The sequence below is a fragment of the Bactrocera tryoni genome, chromosome 1 (assembly GCF_016617805.1).
Source record: "Bactrocera tryoni isolate S06 chromosome 1, CSIRO_BtryS06_freeze2, whole genome shotgun sequence".
Classification (NCBI taxonomy): domain Eukaryota; kingdom Metazoa; phylum Arthropoda; class Insecta; order Diptera; family Tephritidae; genus Bactrocera; species Bactrocera tryoni.
Window position 1 is genome coordinate 52419842 of NC_052499.1, and position 19097 is coordinate 52438938.

Consider the following 19097-nt stretch of genomic DNA (forward strand, 5'->3'; position numbering starts at 1 on the left):
TTCTTGTTGTTTTAGCGTCAGAAATCATCATCTATACAAAGTAGGGGAATGCTCCCGAGTTGCCAGTCCTTGGCCGCCTAGCCTATAAATCCATAACTGTTACCGCTATATATGTAGACCCGACTAAGGTACGTACATATGTATATGCAAATGTTCAGTCACTTTCAGTTTTGTTACTCAAATGTTTCAATAATGTTTGTTCGAGATCGGTTATGTTGGAGAAAATATTTTCAAATTTTGCTCCAGTTAGATGTGGTCTCTAAGTCGCAAATATAGAAAACAATTATTTTGCTACTAAACAGGGTCAGAAAACAAAGTTCAAGCAGGTTTTAACGATTTGACCGTTGGTCCCAGTTCCAGGCCATACTTATGGTATATGTTTTATGGGAGTATTTAAGATAGTTATTCTAGTTTATTTTTTAAGTAAGGACACAAGAGATCTAAGGTCGCGGTAAAGTCGATCTCTCATCATATTTTATGTTGCCTGCTATACATACAAAATTTTCATCTGCTCTATCGAACTAATGAATGAGTAGTTAGTTGGCGACATTTCAGTACATTAATTAATAGCTTAGATCTGCTTCGATTAGCAGACATTTTCTCTTTGATTCTTCGCTAATCTGTCTTCTGGCATACATCTAGTACATTCTAAATTGTGCTTACTATTAATAAAGTTCAATGATTTCCGTTCCAGGTGACTTTTCAAGGTTTTTTAAATTGTTTGCTTTGGAAACCCCGTCTCTTTTCTGCTAATATTTAAGTGCCTTCACAGTTTTTTAAATCATTTTTGAACGTGAAGCTTTTAGAAGAAATCTTAAACTTACATAACTGATACCTGAAACTTTCACATAATTATTTGATAGGAGGGTAGAAACTGTTTCAAGGTTCTCTAAAATAATTTCCAACACCAAATATAGGTTAGTGATTCAGAACTGTAATGTAATATGGGTTTACTAGCATATTAGGGTACGGAACCCTAACCTTCTAATGAAGGTGTATTTTGCTAAGTACGTACAACTCTAATATGAATTCACTGGCATATTAGGATACTGTACTCTTCTAAACTTCCATCAAATATGTAATGAAGCCGTATTTTGCTAAGATCCCATACATGAACTTTAAAGCGTAGACGTTAGACGTACACAAATGAAGTCAGCTAACCACTTCATTAACCAAATTATAACCAAAAATAAATCTTTCGACAAAATAATTGTAAATTGTCATCTTCAACCATTTTTAACTCCAAATAAAATCATTAAATTTAAAATATGTTAAGCCTGAAGTGCATGTAACGCACGAACGTCTGAATTTGATTGATTTTGTATGGCATCATTACTGTCATTAGCATCAAGTGACAGCTGCGAGCGTTCGTTGCTCGATGCCCGGTGCCCGGTGCAGCAATGTGAACTTTCAGTGTGTGTTGAATAAAAAAAGCATAAAAAACGATCACTTGTAAAAGCAGATGAAAAACATTTGAAAAAAAGGTGAACACTAGCAGAATGAGAGGTTTAAACAGTCACTTGCTTTCGTAACAAGAGATCGTTGAGAACTATTAGTGCGGAAGTGTCACAGGTACGCCGGCTGACATTAGAAGCTACTTCAGTGCAATTAGTTAATGAGTTTGTTTATTTGAGTGGCATTTACATGATTTAAAAAATGTCTCATTATGCAACTCAATGGGCACAGCACGTAATTGCAAGGCATACCAGATTATTTCTTGCTCAAATAAGTGCAACTGAATTTAAGTTAATATGTGGAGGGTAAAAAAATAAGTTAAGTACAAAAAATATATACACGAAAAAATACTAGAAAAAATGGTAGAAAATGGAGTGAAAACTAAGAGTGAATGTACTCAATTTACTATGCTAATAAAATATTTGAAATTTTTAGTGTTCTTCGAGAGGAAAGTGTTCCCGTATAAAGAGCAAGTAGTCCACTTCATTAAGTTAAAAGGCGATTTTGAGCTCAAGCGCACTAGTAAGAATAAACATTTATTTTCCAAACAAAATGTATTTACGAAACCAAAAAATGCTGCAATATAACTTAGTATGATTTATGTGCGTACAGCCCTGCAAGATTTGTATTAATGACAATTTCATTATAAACAAAACACATATACACATAACTGGGCGGTGTTGGACGCCTTCCACAAGTTGACAGCAAACTGTGGGAGCGACTGCCAGTAAAATTAACAAAAAAAAAAAATAGAATAAAACTGTCGCGCCATATTGACCTCATTTTTTAAATTATTACTATTGACTTTATGGCATTTTTTTAACATTTCTTGTTCTTACTCATGGTCCACACACACATGATATTTATTTGCTTGCAACGGCAACTCCCATAATAAGCAGAGTTGCTTGCCTGTGTATCCATTACTTTTAATGCTGACGACTGTAAACAAAAATGAGATGATTGACAAAAAATCAACAAAACTCAAAGTCATTGGAACCTTACGAATCATGTTACTTAGTTCCAAACATCGAGCTTAACTTTTTCTTCCACTTCACTTCTTTTAATTGCAATAACAAACGCTGTAATGAGGAGTGGGTGTTTATTGATAGTACTTATTTATGAGCACTCTGGAAATATGCCGAGTATTTTAAAATATGCTGAGCGTAGCTATTTCAGTACTTAATACATGGGTGTATGTATATCGTATTTATTTAAGTAAATGTTTTTATGAGAGATTTACTTAAAGAAAATGTATGCATTATTTATTAAGGAGTTATATCCACTCGAGAATTTCAAAAAATTAGTATTTTTTGCATAGATATCGAATAACCATATTTAGTAATTGAAAATATTTTCGAAAATGTGAAGCTGATCGTAGAAATAATTTCGGATATAAGAATTATAAGAATTTTTCAACTTAGTGTAGTCGGCTCCCGCAACTTTAAGGACGGTGAGAAAAACTTCTCCGAAGCGGCTGGACCCAACCGACCTTCTTAGATGTATTTGTCAAGTAATGATCAAAGGAATATTGAAATAGAAGATTTTTGATAAATATCTCGTTTTTTTAAGCCGCTCTGAAGTGAAAATATTTTTACAAAAATTTTTTTTGTTTTTTGTGAAGCCGTCATTTTGCATTAAATAAAAATTTTGACCAGTTCTCCGATCATTACTTGTGTTAATCAATTAATAGCAACATTTTATTGTGGTTTTTGAGAGGAAATTCTTCATCACCGCAAGACGCCTTTTACTGCCTTTCAGAAGTTCGAATATAGTATATTATTTTCGAATCTTAACGATTCGAAATTATTTTGAGAAGAAGAGACTTGAAGACTACGAGTGTGAGTAAAAATTAACCACCTGAGTACTCGTTAAGTACTTACTTCTTACATAATGGCACTAGAATAATCCCATCGTAACATTATCGGTATGCAACGCATGTTTTTCTTCTCTTGAGGTACCCTCTAGTAGCTTAATTCTCTTTGCTTATTTTCCATTCACGCTGGTTATGAATGACATCGTATAAAGATGACGAAAACTACTCGGCAATGAAAATGCTTGTAAGCGCCAAAGGTTATATTTTATTATAAACGTACAGTGATAAAGATGCTCTTACATGGCTGTCGCGCTCAAATTTTAAAGATTTTGAATATAAAGGGAGGTAACCAGACATAGGTCAAGCAGTTTTTTGGTGATTTGGTTTGTCTGCATTGTTCACCCTTAGTTTTATTTTGATACGAATATCGATTGATCGTTTTTTTGGCCAGTTAGTTCCAGAGGAAGCGAACAACATAAATAGGTAATTTTTGAAGTTACGAGGGCTGCTATATATATTCTGGCCTAGGGCAACACTAAGTGTTGCCAGGTGCAATCTGACATTTCCATTGGAAAGTTTGACATTTTTTAGCATAACATCACTCAGAACGTTTTGTCCTTTAATCGTGAATTGTTTTATTTACAGGGAATTAAAAAATTCACCTCGGCCAAAAAATGGAATTAACTCGTGAACATTTTCGTGCGATCATTTTTCACAACTTTCGACGTGGATTATCACAAGAGTGCATCGATGAACTAAAATCTTTGTATGGCTATGAAGCACCGCCTATAGGACTGTGAAAAACTGGTACAACGAATTCAATCGTGGCCGACGCTTGCTCAAAGACGAATTCCGTGAAGGTCGTCCAAAAACAGCCGTTGTGCCAGAAAACATCGATGCCGTACGTGAAATGATAATGCAAGACCGTCATGTAACATACCTTCAGATAGTTAATGCCTATGCATTTCTCCCACCAGCAAAAGGCTCTTAGAATTCGATATTGCATGAACACCTGGCCGTAAAAAAGGTTTGTTCTCGTTGGATCCCGCACAATTTGACAATCGCTCAAAAAAAAGGCTCGTGTGGATTGGTGTAAAGAAATGCTGAAAAATACGATCGCGGTGCTTCAAACGACGTTTATAAGATCGTCACAGGTGACGAATCACGGATCTATGCGTATAAGCCCGAAACCAAAAAAAAATCGACCAAAAAAAAAAAGAAAAAAAAATTTGTTGATAAATATGCCTATTTACATTATTAGGCCAGAAATATATATGGCAACCTACGTATAAAATAGAACAGAACGCTAGAAACTCGCTGTTTGCAGATACAAGAATTTTTTAAGTTCTTATCCATCCACCATCCAAACAGATTTTACGAAAATTGATATGGATCTTGATCTCAGAACTCATCATGATTAAGCTATGCTATAAATTTAACCCTCGACTAACAATCAACCTGTTTTCCAAATAGGATGTAAACCATAAAGGAGGCATGGGTTCAGAAGCTTTCTTTTCCAAAACAGCTGATGCCTAGAATTCTGTATTTAGCCTATGAAGACATATTGAGCTCAGCAATTTCATTGTATATTTAATGGAAACACATTTTTTAACAACAATTGTGAATTCACACAATTATCCGACACTCTCTTTTGTTTCATCAAAATGAAATCGGTTGTATTACATTACTTTTGCAACGCAGTGTTTGTTTTGAAAAATTTCATTCTAAGTACAAGTCGGTGTGTAGGCGTCTAATGTGTGACCTTTTAGTCATTTTTTATGTGATATATGTATGTATATATATGATGAGTGTTGTTGTTGTTGTCAATGATTTCAATTACGACTTGCGGATTTACAGGCAAACGAGCAAACAGCACAAAAGTCAATAAAATTGCCAGCTTGCCTCACGTATCATGCGCTAAAACGCAATACAAATTGAAAGTCACTGAGGTATGCATTGGCCAGACACATTTTAAAAGCACTCAACTGAGCCGAATCGCGCTTACAACCACACACTGGTGAGCTCATACACACACACACATACATGCATAGAGCGCGCGAATGCCTACTCAAAATTTAATTTGTAGTATTTTGAAATAATACATGATTGGCATTTGTATAGTGGCTATAGATATGCAAATGTATTGTTCATGTGCAAGCTTGATATATGAGAACGCAGCTGGAAGTGATTCAAGTGGATTTGAGGCGACAGCTAGAGGATGTGGCGTGAATTTGCGGTTCGTTGTAAATTTTGAAAGTAAATATAGAAATAATTGTAGTTAAAAATACTCTTTATTATAAGCTAAGACAATAAATAATATGCTGGTCTCGCATGCAACAAAATTTATTAAATTCTGACAACTTGCCACACTTGCCACTATTAACTTTGCGCATTTAATACACATAAAATGTTGCAATAACAGCAAATATCTGTACAGAAAAGCGCAATTCTGTGGCAGTCTAGAGGTCAATGGTACTCAGCAACAAAACAAGAACAACAAAACTCGCAATATTACTACTTGCCACAAATGCCTTTGACTACGAGCCAATAAATGCGCAGTGAAGATTGGCTTGAAACGTACATTTATAATATAGGCAGGTTTGTGTGCGCTCTTATAAGCTTGTATATGTGTGTGTGTGTGGCAGTCGTGCAACAGCGTATAGCGCGCATCAAAAATTGGCAAAAGTGAAATTAAACTTCGTAATCGCATTTGCAAAGTAATATTTCTTACAATTCTGAGTGATTTCAAGGAAAGGCAAATAACAAAGTCGAGCAGCTACTCGATGAAGCGCACATTTCCATGCACAAAATAGCGCGAAATCGTGTTGCAACGGCGTTGTATGCGCGTGTGTGTGTGTTCCGAGGAAAATTGGCAGACAAAGTAAGCTGCTGAAATGCCGTGTTGCTACAAGCCAGCCGTTTGTAATAGAGTAAATTAATTTGATTTGAAAGCCAAGCAGACAGTCTAGCAGATACAAGCTAGTAAGTAAGCAAATTGGCAGCCGAAAACTCAGCGAAGAACAAATCAGTCGAAGAAACCAAATTATGTGCAGCATCGTGGCTTTAATACGCCACTTCTTCAAAACTCTCCTTCATAACACTTTTTGCGATGTGCTTCAGTGATATTTGTTTTATCTCTTCGATCGACCGAAAACGAGTTCGACGGAGTGGCAATTTCAGTTTGAGAAAAAGAAAATATCACACGGAGCCAAATCTTGTGAATACGGGGGTTGAAAGATGGTATTCAATGCATTTTTGGCTTTAAGTTCGGTCACAATTGTGACTGGATGCGATGGTGCATTATCATCTTGTAAAATCCATGAATTGTTGTTCCACAATTCCGTCCGATTTCCACAGATGTTCTCACGCAACCGCCTCGATATGGCCATTTATTGACCCTCTGTCTCTCTGGAACAATTTTATGATGCAACTAACCACGAATATCGAAAAAAACAATGAGCATCATCTTGATTTTTGAGCGGCTTTGCGTGGTTTTTTGGTTTCTGCTAGCTTTTTTCCTCCATTCCGGTAATTGTTGACTTGTTTGCATGTGAAACTCATAAACTTTTGTCTCATTGACAATTATAATGCTCTCCATGAATGTGGAATCGAATTTAGCATGATCTGTCATGTCCAAAGAGAACTGTTTATGGTACTCTTTTTGAAAAAAATTCAGCTTTATCGGGATGAGTCGAACAGAACTTGCTTCGCACCTAAAATGTCCACCAAAATCATTCGAACGGACCTGTGAGAGATGTCGAGCACTCTTGCCATCTCTCTAACACTTGCCGGACGATTTTCCTTCACTTTTTTAATATTTTCATTGTTATCTTCACGAAATTGGGTGCAGGATGTAATGCGAGGTAAATTCGTAATCCAAAACAAAAATCAGATCGGATTACTATAGCATATGAACTGACTATATTTGTGAAGGTTATTATAAGTTAAGGCTGTTTCGTTTTCTTTGTGTTTTTGTATATTTCAACATTAAACGTGCAAATTTCTGCATACTGGCACCAGCAGCGACATTGAACTTGAAATTTCTCAAGCAAATTGGCGGTTTCAGCAGTTAAAAGCAGCAACAATTTGAGCAACAGGAACCACAATTGCAGCATAAACAATGCCGGTAGCAACAAGACAATAGAGAAACCTGTCTAGCAGTCGGCATTGGCATTGAAAGCGCAGCGCCGAGACCGATTGGTGGGACGACTCAGCGGCAGTCAGCATTAGACCCAATAACAAAGTGAAGGCAAAAAAGCTCAAAAAGCAACGACAACAACAACACAACTATCGACTGCAGACGACAACACGTCTGCAATGTCGCCGTTAATGGCAGGCAACACGTCAAAAATGGTGACAGCGACAAAGCAAATCATGGCAAACGCTTGCAGCGACTACTGTAGCAATTGACGCGTTGCAAGCCAAAGGAAAAAAGTCATCAACCACACAGTTGCTGCTAACAAATATGATAAGTGGCAACTTTGACGACGAGAGTGGTGAGAAACAAGTGGAAAGTGTGAGGAAATTATGAGACTGACATTGCTTAAGGCCATGACAGCAGCAGCGTTGACAAGTAGCCATCTGTCCGGCAGTAAGCCGGGTAGATATACTGTGGCAACATATTTTATCGCTGCTGTCAGCTGGCAGCAATAAATGTCAAGGCATGCGAGCGAAATAAAAATGCTGCCGAAACTGCGCGCAACAAATGCGTGGTGTGGCAAGTTGCATAGAACAAAGGAAGCATAATAAAGTTGCTGTTTGCATAGATAATTGCAACAGCCATGCCCGCATAGCCGACAACAGCACAGCTGATAAGCAATTGTCACAGCTGACAAGAAGCACAAACAGACTGTGTTGCAACAAAATGCTGCAACAAACAGATACGTCAAGCGGAAAAAGTTATATGTTGCAGTTGTTGTTAAAATATTTGGGCAATAATTTTGTGTTTAAAGTTTTTTCATGCATATAAATGCGGCTCAATTTCAGTGAAGTAGATACGAGAGCTGTCGGAATCAAGTCCGAGAGACGAATTTTTTGTTCGGCATTTTAGATAAAGATTCTAGTTTTAAGGTTCAAGAGCCAACTTTGCGAGTAGTTTTTGGAGAAAGCAGATAAGTTGCCATTTCAAACATTTTTGTTAAAATTTTATTTATTTCTTTCGTTGACAAATTTTATTTTTTGATTTTTTCGTGGCAACTTTTCGGATGTTGCTTTGGCAAATTGAAAAATTTTATCACACTGGAGTTATCTACTGCTGCAAGGCAACTAAACAACTGTATGGTCTCAATGGATATACCAAACAACACTCACCAAAGTTGGCACAAGCTTGAAGGCTTGAATGAAAATTTTGAGCGAAACTACGTCGAGCTAATTTGGTCGGATTAGATCTCGGCTATCGCTCTCCGAAGTTGGCAGGAGCTTGAAGGCTTGAAAGAAAGTTTTGAGCGAAACTACGTCGAGCTAATTTGTTCGGATTAGATCTCGGCAATCGCTCTCCAAAGTTGGCAGAAGCTTGAAGGTTTGAGCGAAACTACGTCGAACAAATTTGGTTGTATTATGGACAGTTCGTTACAATTTTCGCTATAAATTTCAGGGTAAGGTGAGCGCCTATGGGTCATTTATAGGCTCTCACAATGGGTTAATGTAAACAGAGAAATAATAAACAAGTTATTGTGATTATTTAGGACCAGTATGTATTTTGGGAAAAAATCTAATTTTTAATGAATATAAAAAAATCGAGATAGATATGAAGTTGCTTATGGCAAAAGTTGAAAAATTCTATTTCAAGTTTTGTGGCATGAAAATTGAGCGTAGAAAATGAATGTTGTCGTTCATATTCATCGTTGTGTAAAAAAGATTCGAGTATTTTTGACTCATTCCGACAATCGGTACTATGCGACTAGAACGTTCAAAATCCTGTCGGTACTCCTAAGACATCTATAAATGTCTGGAATAGCATTTTAAATAATGTAAAAAAATTTAAAAATCTAAAATGGAAACATTTCGGGTAGGAAATAGTTAGAAAATCAGTCGACACACGCGCAAAAAGTGAGAAAGGGTTAAAGACTTGTTGGAGAATTGTGACTCAATCAAAGAAAAGGGCTAGAAAAAATTCAAAAAAACATAAAACTTATTTAACGTAACATAAGCGAGTATAAAAAAAAGGGTTAAAGACAAAAAAAAAAACAAAAAACTTCGACGCGAATAATTAATCATCTGTGCAAACATGTGATGGCTTCTCCAAACTCAAATATTACAGATAAGATGCTTTACTGCTTTACTAATTATTGCCAATGATTTACTCCACCCTTAACGCTTAGTGATGATTAACTTCTGTAAAAAAAACACAAACGAAGCAAAAATAGGCAAAATGTTGACAGATGATGTTGCCAAAGGATATGCGCAGTAAAATAAAAAAAAAAAAACAACAACAGAGAAAAATCAACAGCTTAGTTGTCAAAAGGGTTGTAGCTGGAGTTTCAAAATTTGATTAGTGAAAATTAAGTGGCAGAAAAATGCTCACGGAAAGCGAATTTAAAAGGGATTAATAATGAGGAACACATGAAGTTGACTTATCGCTACTAATTGGGTTTCAACATGCTAAGCAGAAGGTGTTTACAAAAATGCTAATTAGGTAAATAAGGAAGGCAAGCAGAGACGAAATGAAAAAGTGCAACGGGAGAGAGAAAGAGAGGGTGCGCCTGGGGCACGACATACCGGACATATGGCGCCTGTTTGGTTGCCAATTCAATATTTAAATGGAAAATAAATATATAAATAAGAGTTAAATACAAGAGCAAAGAGGAAAAGAATAGCAAATATGTCTGCCATTACAACAAAAAAAAAATAAAAAAAAAATTAAAAAAATTGAATACTCGAATGCATAAAACTAATCAAAGTTCTGCTCTCCGAGGAATTTCAATAAGCAAATAACTTTTTCGCATATTTTTTCCGCAATTGTAGCGGATTTCGAATTCACAAAGTTTGCCGGACAAAAGCATTCGGAGGTGAGCGAAATAACGACGATTCAAAATAATACCGTAATAACTTAATGCGCTGCAAGCGGCAACGGGAAGGGAAGAAATGCTATAAATAAAATAAAAAGAATAAATAAAAAACAAAAAACGAAGCATTTTGTTGAACTGCTGCACAATCGAACTAGCAAATATGCAAGCGAAGAAAAAGTTTAATAAGCACGAAATGTATTCTCCCTACTGCAGGATAATGCCGACACAGCACACTTTTGGCGATGGGAAGCGGAAGAGTTGAGCGCCGAAAGCGAGCGAAGTGAAAGGCAGAAAAACGATGAACAATATGTACTAAATTTTTTTAGAATGCAGAAAAGAAGTGAGGAAAAAGGAAAACATCAATGCCGCATCAAAGGCAATCCGCCAGACAGTCGAGAGCGGCGGAAGAGATTGCTGTGATGGAACGAAAGGCATGAGCCAGGTTAGCAGCAACTGGAGCTAGGGCTGCGAGCCATTTTCATAGGCGACTCTACTCACTTACGTACTGACACACACACCCCTACATATGCACACTTACTTATGCACTGCTCTGCCAGAAAACATTCGTACGCCATGCAGCTGCAGCAGATCAGCACTTTCGAATTGCTGCGCTCTTTTGTTGCCACAGCAACAGCAGCAGCCGCAGCACATTCTATTCTATTGCGCATATTTTATGTTATTTTGACTGCGAATGGAAATTGTATGCATTTCGAAACGAATTAAATATGTATAAATTCAATACAATTTGCAAAGGTTGTCGGGAGAGTAAGAGAGCGGAGGCAAGACGAGCCAAGCTGCTGCAAACAAAACTATTTGCAACTATTTTCATGTTGCAACAGTGATGCCATGCCGCTGTTGGCTTTCATCTAAGCAAAAATAATAAAAATATACAACAAAAACAAAAAAGTATTGGCGCGCAAATTTGATTGTGTACGAGTATTGTCTAGCAAAGGATGGAGGGGAGGGTTGTGTATGATTTGAAAGCATACATTTTGGCGCACAAACGTGGTATATGTGCATGTAAGTATATTTTTTTGCGAATTGTGCTAAATTGAATTGCTTTATGTCAGCTGCTAAGAGGTTGGCTGCGTAGGGAATCGAGAAACCCAGTAAGCCAAAAAGATTGAACTATTGAATATAATTGTTGATGGTAGAGAGGAGTATGGATTTTAACATTCGTTAGTTTATATTATTTAAAAATATTTTAGTTATGATTTCCAACAAAATTTGTGAATTTAATATCTTTAATTAAATTTAATATTGTTTGTTTTTTTTTTTTTAAATCAACAATTTTTTTTAAGTATTTGAAACTGCTGCTTTTATTTTTGGTTGAATATATTATAACTGAAACTAGAAATACATTAAAAAAAAACAAATCTTATTTTATTTTTTTTATTATATCTTTTTTCTTTTTTTAAATTTTTTTATTTTTGTTAATTTGTGTTTTGATTTTTTATATATTTATTATTTTTGCTTGAATATTTTATATTTGAAATTCGGAATACATTTGTAAAAACCAAATATTTATTTATTTTTGTGTTATTATAATTATCCTTCTCTTCTTATAGTTTTTTTATTTATTAAAAAAAATGCGGTTTTTTATAAATTTATAACTTTATTTCTTTTTTTTTTTGGTATTTTAGTTGTTTTTTTTTTAATTTTTAAATATAAATAATTTAGAAATAGAGTTTATTAACATTTCTTGATTTGTTTTTCGTCGAAAATATATGTATATATTGCAACCACAAAAGGTTTTGAAAATTTAATATTTCAATTTAATTTAATATTTTTGTTTTTTTTTGCAATCAGCAAACATATTTTAGGGTTTGAATTTGCTAAAACTATTTTTTGTTTGAAGATATTATAATGTAAATTAGGTATACAATTTTAAAAAGTAAATATTTTTTATTCGACTTTTTTATTAAAATTTTCCCTTTACAGTTTTTATTTCTATTTTTTATATTTTTATTTTATTTTTTATTTTATTTTATTTTATTTTTATTTTATTTTATTCTACTTTTTATTTTTACTTTTAATTTATTTTTTTATTTATTTTTATTTTTATATTAAATTATTATTTTGTAATTTAATTTAATTTAATTTTTTATTTTTATTTTATTTTAATTTTTAAATTATTAAATTAATTTATTGACATTTTTTTATTTGTTTTTAAATTTATTATAAATTTTTATAAAATAAATATCTTTTAACTTACTTTTTTATTATAATTTTTTTTTTTTCTATTTATATTTTCATATTTTAATTTTAATTTTTTTTTATTTTTATATTTTCTCATTTTATTCTGTTAATTTGTAAGTTATTTAATAAATGTATTAAAATGTGTCTAAGTTTGATTTTAATATAAATTTTAATTTTTTTAATCAGCAAAAATAAAAAAAAAAACAAATTTATTTTCCTTTTTTTGTGATTATTTTTCTTTTCTTCGGCTTTTATTTGGATTTTTTAATTATTTATATTTATCTTATATTTTTATATTTTTATTTATAAGTTTTTATTTTTTCTATAATTTTTAGCTTATTAAATTTTATGTATTTTATATTTTTCTTATATCTTTTGCAACCTACTACAGATTATATAATAGTTTTAGTTTGATTTATATATACATATTTTGAATTTTTTACACTCTTGCAACCTACAACAGATTATAATAGTTTTTGTAATTTTGATTTATATTTATATATATTTTTTTATCAGCAAAACTATTTTCAGTGCCTGCAAAACTGCTGGCTTGGTTAGCAAGCAAACCCCGCAGAGCTGCCATTGTCATTCGCAAATACTGAATGATTTTAAGGAATATCCTGCAAGTCACAACTGTTGTTTTATTCCAAAGCGGGTGGCCTAATGTCTGTTTAACATCAATAACTAAAGAGACAGACAATGAAAGTTGGGGTAGATAAAGCTAAAGGTAACTAAGTTTACGTGCAATGCTTATATTAAAATTTTCCCACCTTTTCTCACCCACTCTTCACGGCAACTTCTAAAATGCAACATCAAGTTGCGCACATAAAATTCAAAGAGACTCGAACAAAAGTAAAAACAGTTTGCCAATTGATTATAGAATATGTACAAATATTTTAAGTGATTCTGAAGTGGCAGCAGTAACGGTAGGCGGAGGAGGCGAACGCACTAAACATCAATAATTTTCAATAACTGAAAATATGAATACTAGAAATGTCTTCTGCCTTAAAAGAAATCACAAACAAATATCCAGTAGAGTAAATAAACAAAAATTCCAGAAGCTGAGCATTTATCTTGAGCTTGCTCAGATTATAGTAAACAAATATTTCAAATTGCTATAATTTCACAAGGAAAAACAATTCTCAGAATTTCTAGCAGCTGCAAAAAATATGAATGAAACCTAGCTGAAACAGCTTGGCGAGAATCGCTCCGAGTCATGGAAAGCTGCTGAGTGTTCTAGTTTTGAGTTAAAAGCAAAAGTGGCAATAATAATATACAGCATATGGAGTACAGACGCGAAAAGAAAAAATGCAGTCCCAAGAGACTTATTCTCTAATCTGCTTGTTATTTTAATTGTCTGAAAAACACTTCGAGGATTTGTACGAAAAATAAAAACAAAAAAAAACAAAAAACAAAAAGGAAGGTAGTTTATGGCAGACTAATGAAAACTCTAAATTCACTGGAAATATCTAATGCTAAACATCAAAATAGCAAATAAACTTGGAAGCTAATTTATAGATTTTTGTCAACCGAGCTAATCGACGATGTTTCACAAGTTCAGAGTTAATTCGTCATGATGTTTTTTATAGGATTCCATCACTTAAATAAGATATGGTTATTGGTCTTGATCTATAACTTCCGATTGTGTGACATTTAGTTGCACAAATTATGCCAAAAAAGAATTATCGTTCCATAAATTCTAAACAAAATGAGGTGTTTGTATTATATTCGAAAGATTTTTAAATTAATGAAAGAAAAAGTAGTGCGTAACGGTCCACAAATTCGTTTTTAAAGTACATCTCAGCCAGTATTAAAGAGCAAGACAAGCGCTTTCATGGGATCTCAATACTAAAAAACGGGACAAGTGCACAAGATGTGTTACATTGTTTCCCTGGTGCCCTCATAATGTGATTATCTTATAATATTTCGAACTTAAAAATTCTATCAGAACTGTACACAAATGCATATGCAAGTGTAAGAAAATAAGCATCTAGATTAGATATTTTTTTAAGAATTCAGTAAAGTTAGAGAACTGCATAGGAAGTTCTAGCTGACAGTTGACTATGAATTCCAACAAACTAGATACGTGCGGATCTACATATACACTCCTTTGTAAGTAAATGTAAATAAGTTGCCGTAAATGCTGAGTAACCGGAAATTTCACGCCCTCACAAGAGAGGAAGAAGAAGTAGGGAAACGAATTCCCAATATTTATTTATTTAAAAATAAAAATATGCGAATTTTATAGATGCATATATTTTTACGATCTTTCACGACTTTTGAGGAAGCAGAAAACTTTTCAGATTACATGCATATGTATATATAATATGATATACTAGTGAGCGTATTCGATTCGCCCTTCGCTATGTATGACGCCGCTATTGCCAAAAAAACTTTTATGTTTATAGCAAATATATATTAGAAAAATGTTTCGTAGATGAATTAAATATAAGAAATTAAGTATAAAACTGATTAAAGTGGTATAAAACGCTTACTATTTAAACTTTATGTGATTATGCCAGTTTATGTGACTTATACCACTTTCTTGTTCTACTCGCTATTTGCTAAACTTTGGCGAAAGGCACAAAACTATTATTAGTAATTAATTTTTGATAATGAGGAAAGAGATTCGCGTTGTTCTACGCATAAAGTTACCTTAACTTGATAGGAGTTCAAGCGTGTCTTCGGCAACAAATTGAATGATGAAAAGTCCAAGCGTCGCGAGAAAATGCCATTGCAGCCAGATGTTAAACTGTAAGGAAAAAAAAGAATTATTAAATATGTTTGGCTGTAAAGAGTATTTTAATAATAAAAAAGATTATCGTTGAAAGCTTATAGGCCATTAAAAAGCAAGCTTTTCATGTGAATCAATTTAATTATGTCAACATCAATTAAGAGAATGAAAGTAAATAAACAACAATAAAACGGAAATACATTTCTTATATACTCCTCATTTTTTACTTGCTAAAATTAGTGCCAGCTTCTTAAAATAAACAGGCAACGCGCCGCAGGCAGGCACTGCGAAGGCGCTAACGGCAACCAGTTTTTAATTGAAAGCGGAAAAAAATATAAATAATATTAATGTTCCGTTCGCGCTCATAATTTAGTCACATGCTTATTTTTAATTAATTTTTGGTTTATTTACATTCAACATTTACGCTTTAATCACAATTTTTGTCGAGAATTTGCGGGGGTTATAAAGAAATTTTACCACACTTGCAATGCTGAGGGAATAAATGTGATTTTGCTATATAATTTTATAACAAAAATAATTGAAAAATATGTATATTTTTCCCAAGATCTTTTGCCACATAAATATAAAACCAAAGTTTTAAATATTATTTATTTTCATCCTAAAAAAAATTTGCGCAAAAACAACACGTTAATGGTGCCGCAGCCATCGTATTTCCCAGACATGGCTCCCTGGAACTTTTTTGTTTTCAAAACTGAAGAAGCCCCTTAAGAACGACGCTACACTACGATTAAGGAGAGAAAAATTGTATTGAAGGAGGAGCTGAACACAAAAAATCACTAAAATCACTTTTGGAGTGCCTTTCGGAATGGAAGAAAAGCTGGAAGAAGTGCAATACATTTGTAGATGATTACTTGGAAGGGGACCAAACAGATATTCAAGCATAAATAAATACTTTCTTAAGAAAACAAATTCGTTAAACTTTTCGAACAAACCTCGTACACGTGCGAGTGGAGAGTGGGCCAATGTAAACAGTAAAAAATAAATGTGCAAAAATTTCCGTAAACAAGAAAATAAACCATAGGAAATTAAAGAAGTAAACTCGCTAAATAAGAAAATAACAAGAACATTTTGGAGAAAACAACTTAAAGAAATAAATAATATGTGCAAAATAGCGTGACAGAACAAAGCGTCAAGTAAACTTAAGCGCAAAGAGATAAAGTGGCGAAAATAAAAAGCGACAATTAAACAAAAGAAGAGAAAAAAACACAAAAAAGCAAATAACACAAAAACAAAAAACAAAAAAACAAAAACAAATAAACAAAAAAACTAAAAACCAAAAAAAAAATTACTACAAAACCAAAAATAGGAACAACAAACGAAAGAAGCAACCCCAAGCAAACAGTAAAAAACAAGTAACGAAAAAAACCAAAAAAAAAAAGGAAACAAATTACAAAAAAAAGCACAAATTATAAGCGACTTTAAATTAAAAGTATTAAAAAAAAGACAACCGAAATGTGCGAGAAGTCCGCCGCTACCCGCTGAGGTGTTGAGTAATTTCCAAGCAAATTTAGTTATCAGCTCATGGTGAGAACGAAGGCAGGCAAAACAAACAAAGCGAAAACGACAAAAAAACACACGCCAAGCGAAAAAGCGCGCTGCCAAAAAGTAATGGCAAAGTAAAAACGAAAAACAAAACAAAATAATTTTCATATCATTTAACCTTGGCATTGAATATAATTTTAACAGTCGCGAGCAATATGTGTGTGTGTAGAAGGAAATGCGAATAGATAAAAGAGTTTTGATAAATAAAAGTATTAATGAATGACATGTGGTATGCTCAGAAATCATAGAAAAAATTAATAAAAAATTAATAAAATAAATTAATAATTAAAATAAATAAAACAAAGTAATTAAAAAAAAACTAATAGAAGTGATTATTAAAAAACATTTATAAAAAATTAATAAAAAGAAAAGTAATGTAAAATATTTACGAAAATTAATAAAAAACATTTATAAAAAATTAATAAAAAGAAAAGTAATAAAAATATTTATAAAAAATTAATAAAAAAAAAAAAATAAATAAAAAATAAAATTTAGAAAAGAAATTAATTAAAAAATTAATAGAGAAATTAATAAAACATTTATAAACAATTAATAAAAAAATGCAAAAAAGAAATTAATAAAAAATTAATAAAAATTAAAGAAAATTAATAAAAAATTTATAAAAATTAATAAAGAAATTAATAAAGAAAATTATTAAAAAAATGAACTCATCATATTTGGATCTTTTTTTCGGAAAAAAGCTCAATAAAATTTTGAAATGATATTGAGTTGAGTAATAAACAAAAACAAAAAATAATTACTTTTGAAAGACATTATAAAATGTTTCTATGCTGTTGTTGTTGTAAGTACTTATATTTGAATGAAATTTCAGTTAAATACACCACTGAGCTTTTTAATACTGCTTTCACATTCAACAAAAAAGCAATAAACAATAAAATCAGAAATTCAAATCACAATTTTTTTTGTCAGACTTTTCGACGTAAGAAATTCCAACGCGGTTTAACAGCTGTTAGAAGTCTTATCTTACTTTGTTTTCACAGTATAGGCAAGGAATAACAGCTATGATGCCAATAATTTGGTATTTTTGGGAGGTAAGTAACCTAAATTGATTGATCGGTGTTCTAACACGAACTCAAGTGATGGTGGAACTCAACATAGAGAGATCGCCTAGTTTTGTAACAGTATAAACCCAGAAGTTACTGGGAACAGCTGTACCTCTGTAACTGTGAATATAAGAAACTCTGACAATGTAATAACTGCACAGATTAAGACCTTTGATACGATTTTACACCTCGGCCAGTGCCTAATTTCTAACGGTACGCAGGCAGAACCCATCGAAATCTAGAACTATTTTGTTTTCTGGCTGGAAAATCTATTTAGTCACCATAAACGATGGTTGAAGCCGGATGTGTATAATCCTTTATAAACAGTTACTCAAAAAATTCTTTTAATATAACCACGAAATCCACTCTCTACACTGTGTACAGTGAGACAATCGAAGAAAGATATTTCATTTCACCGTTGTCGAACTAAATGTGCCTAAGAAACAAGGCATGATTGAAAAGCACGTTATATGTAGTTTTGAATCTAAAAAAATAAGTATCATTAATGACGTCTTCAACGTTCTTCAAAATGTCATTAAATTGACAATTCCGCTCAGTAGTTTCTTTATGGTAGTTATGAATTTATACATATTTATTGTAGGCGTCAGTTGCAGTGCGCAAAGGCAAGAGCTACTATGTTCCAAGCCTAGATACATTTACATATGGGCTGATTGGCCATTATTGAACACATTTTATTATGTTCTGCCACCTTGAATTTTGGTCCGAAAATACAGAAATAAAGTCAATTTTAATGTATCAAAGAAAAGACAAAACAAGCTAACGCATATTTTCGGAAGAGGCTTCAAGACGGAAGAAGCTAAACAGAGAGAAAACAGCAAAAGCAATAAAACTAAAAAAACGTGGTGTATTCATTGTAGCTTAATGTCACACGTTGGTAACAACAACATAAACCAAAACAACACCAAACAAAAGCAACAAAATGAATTGAATACGAAACGAAACCAAAAAAGGTACAAAAACAAGAAAAAAAAAAACAAAAAATATACAGCCAATTAAGACAAACCAGCGGAAGAAGCTTCAGAATTCAAAGTCAAAAAAATTAAAATTAAATATAGATTTATTAACACACACTCAAACCAAAAATTGCGCATGTGATTAACAAAAAAAATTTAAAGACTATAGGCAGCAGTCTACTTGGTATAAAAGAGACCAAAATAATCAAGCAAAATGTGTTAGTAAACTCTATGTAAGTAGTAATTATGCAACAACAAAAAAGGAAATAATTACAACAAAAACAATTT

General features: G+C 32.7%; 1 protein-coding gene across 1 annotated transcript in view; it reads right to left on the reverse strand.

The window, feature by feature from the left end:
- LOC120782301 (headcase protein) overlaps positions 1 to 19097 on the reverse strand; it is a 233538-nt gene that overhangs the window by 122427 nt on the left and 92014 nt on the right. The window contains exon 2 of the mRNA XM_040114511.1: positions 15130 to 15226. Coding sequence (XP_039970445.1) covers positions 15130 to 15226 — 97 coding nt within the window. The remainder of the gene's footprint in view (positions 1 to 15129; positions 15227 to 19097) is intronic.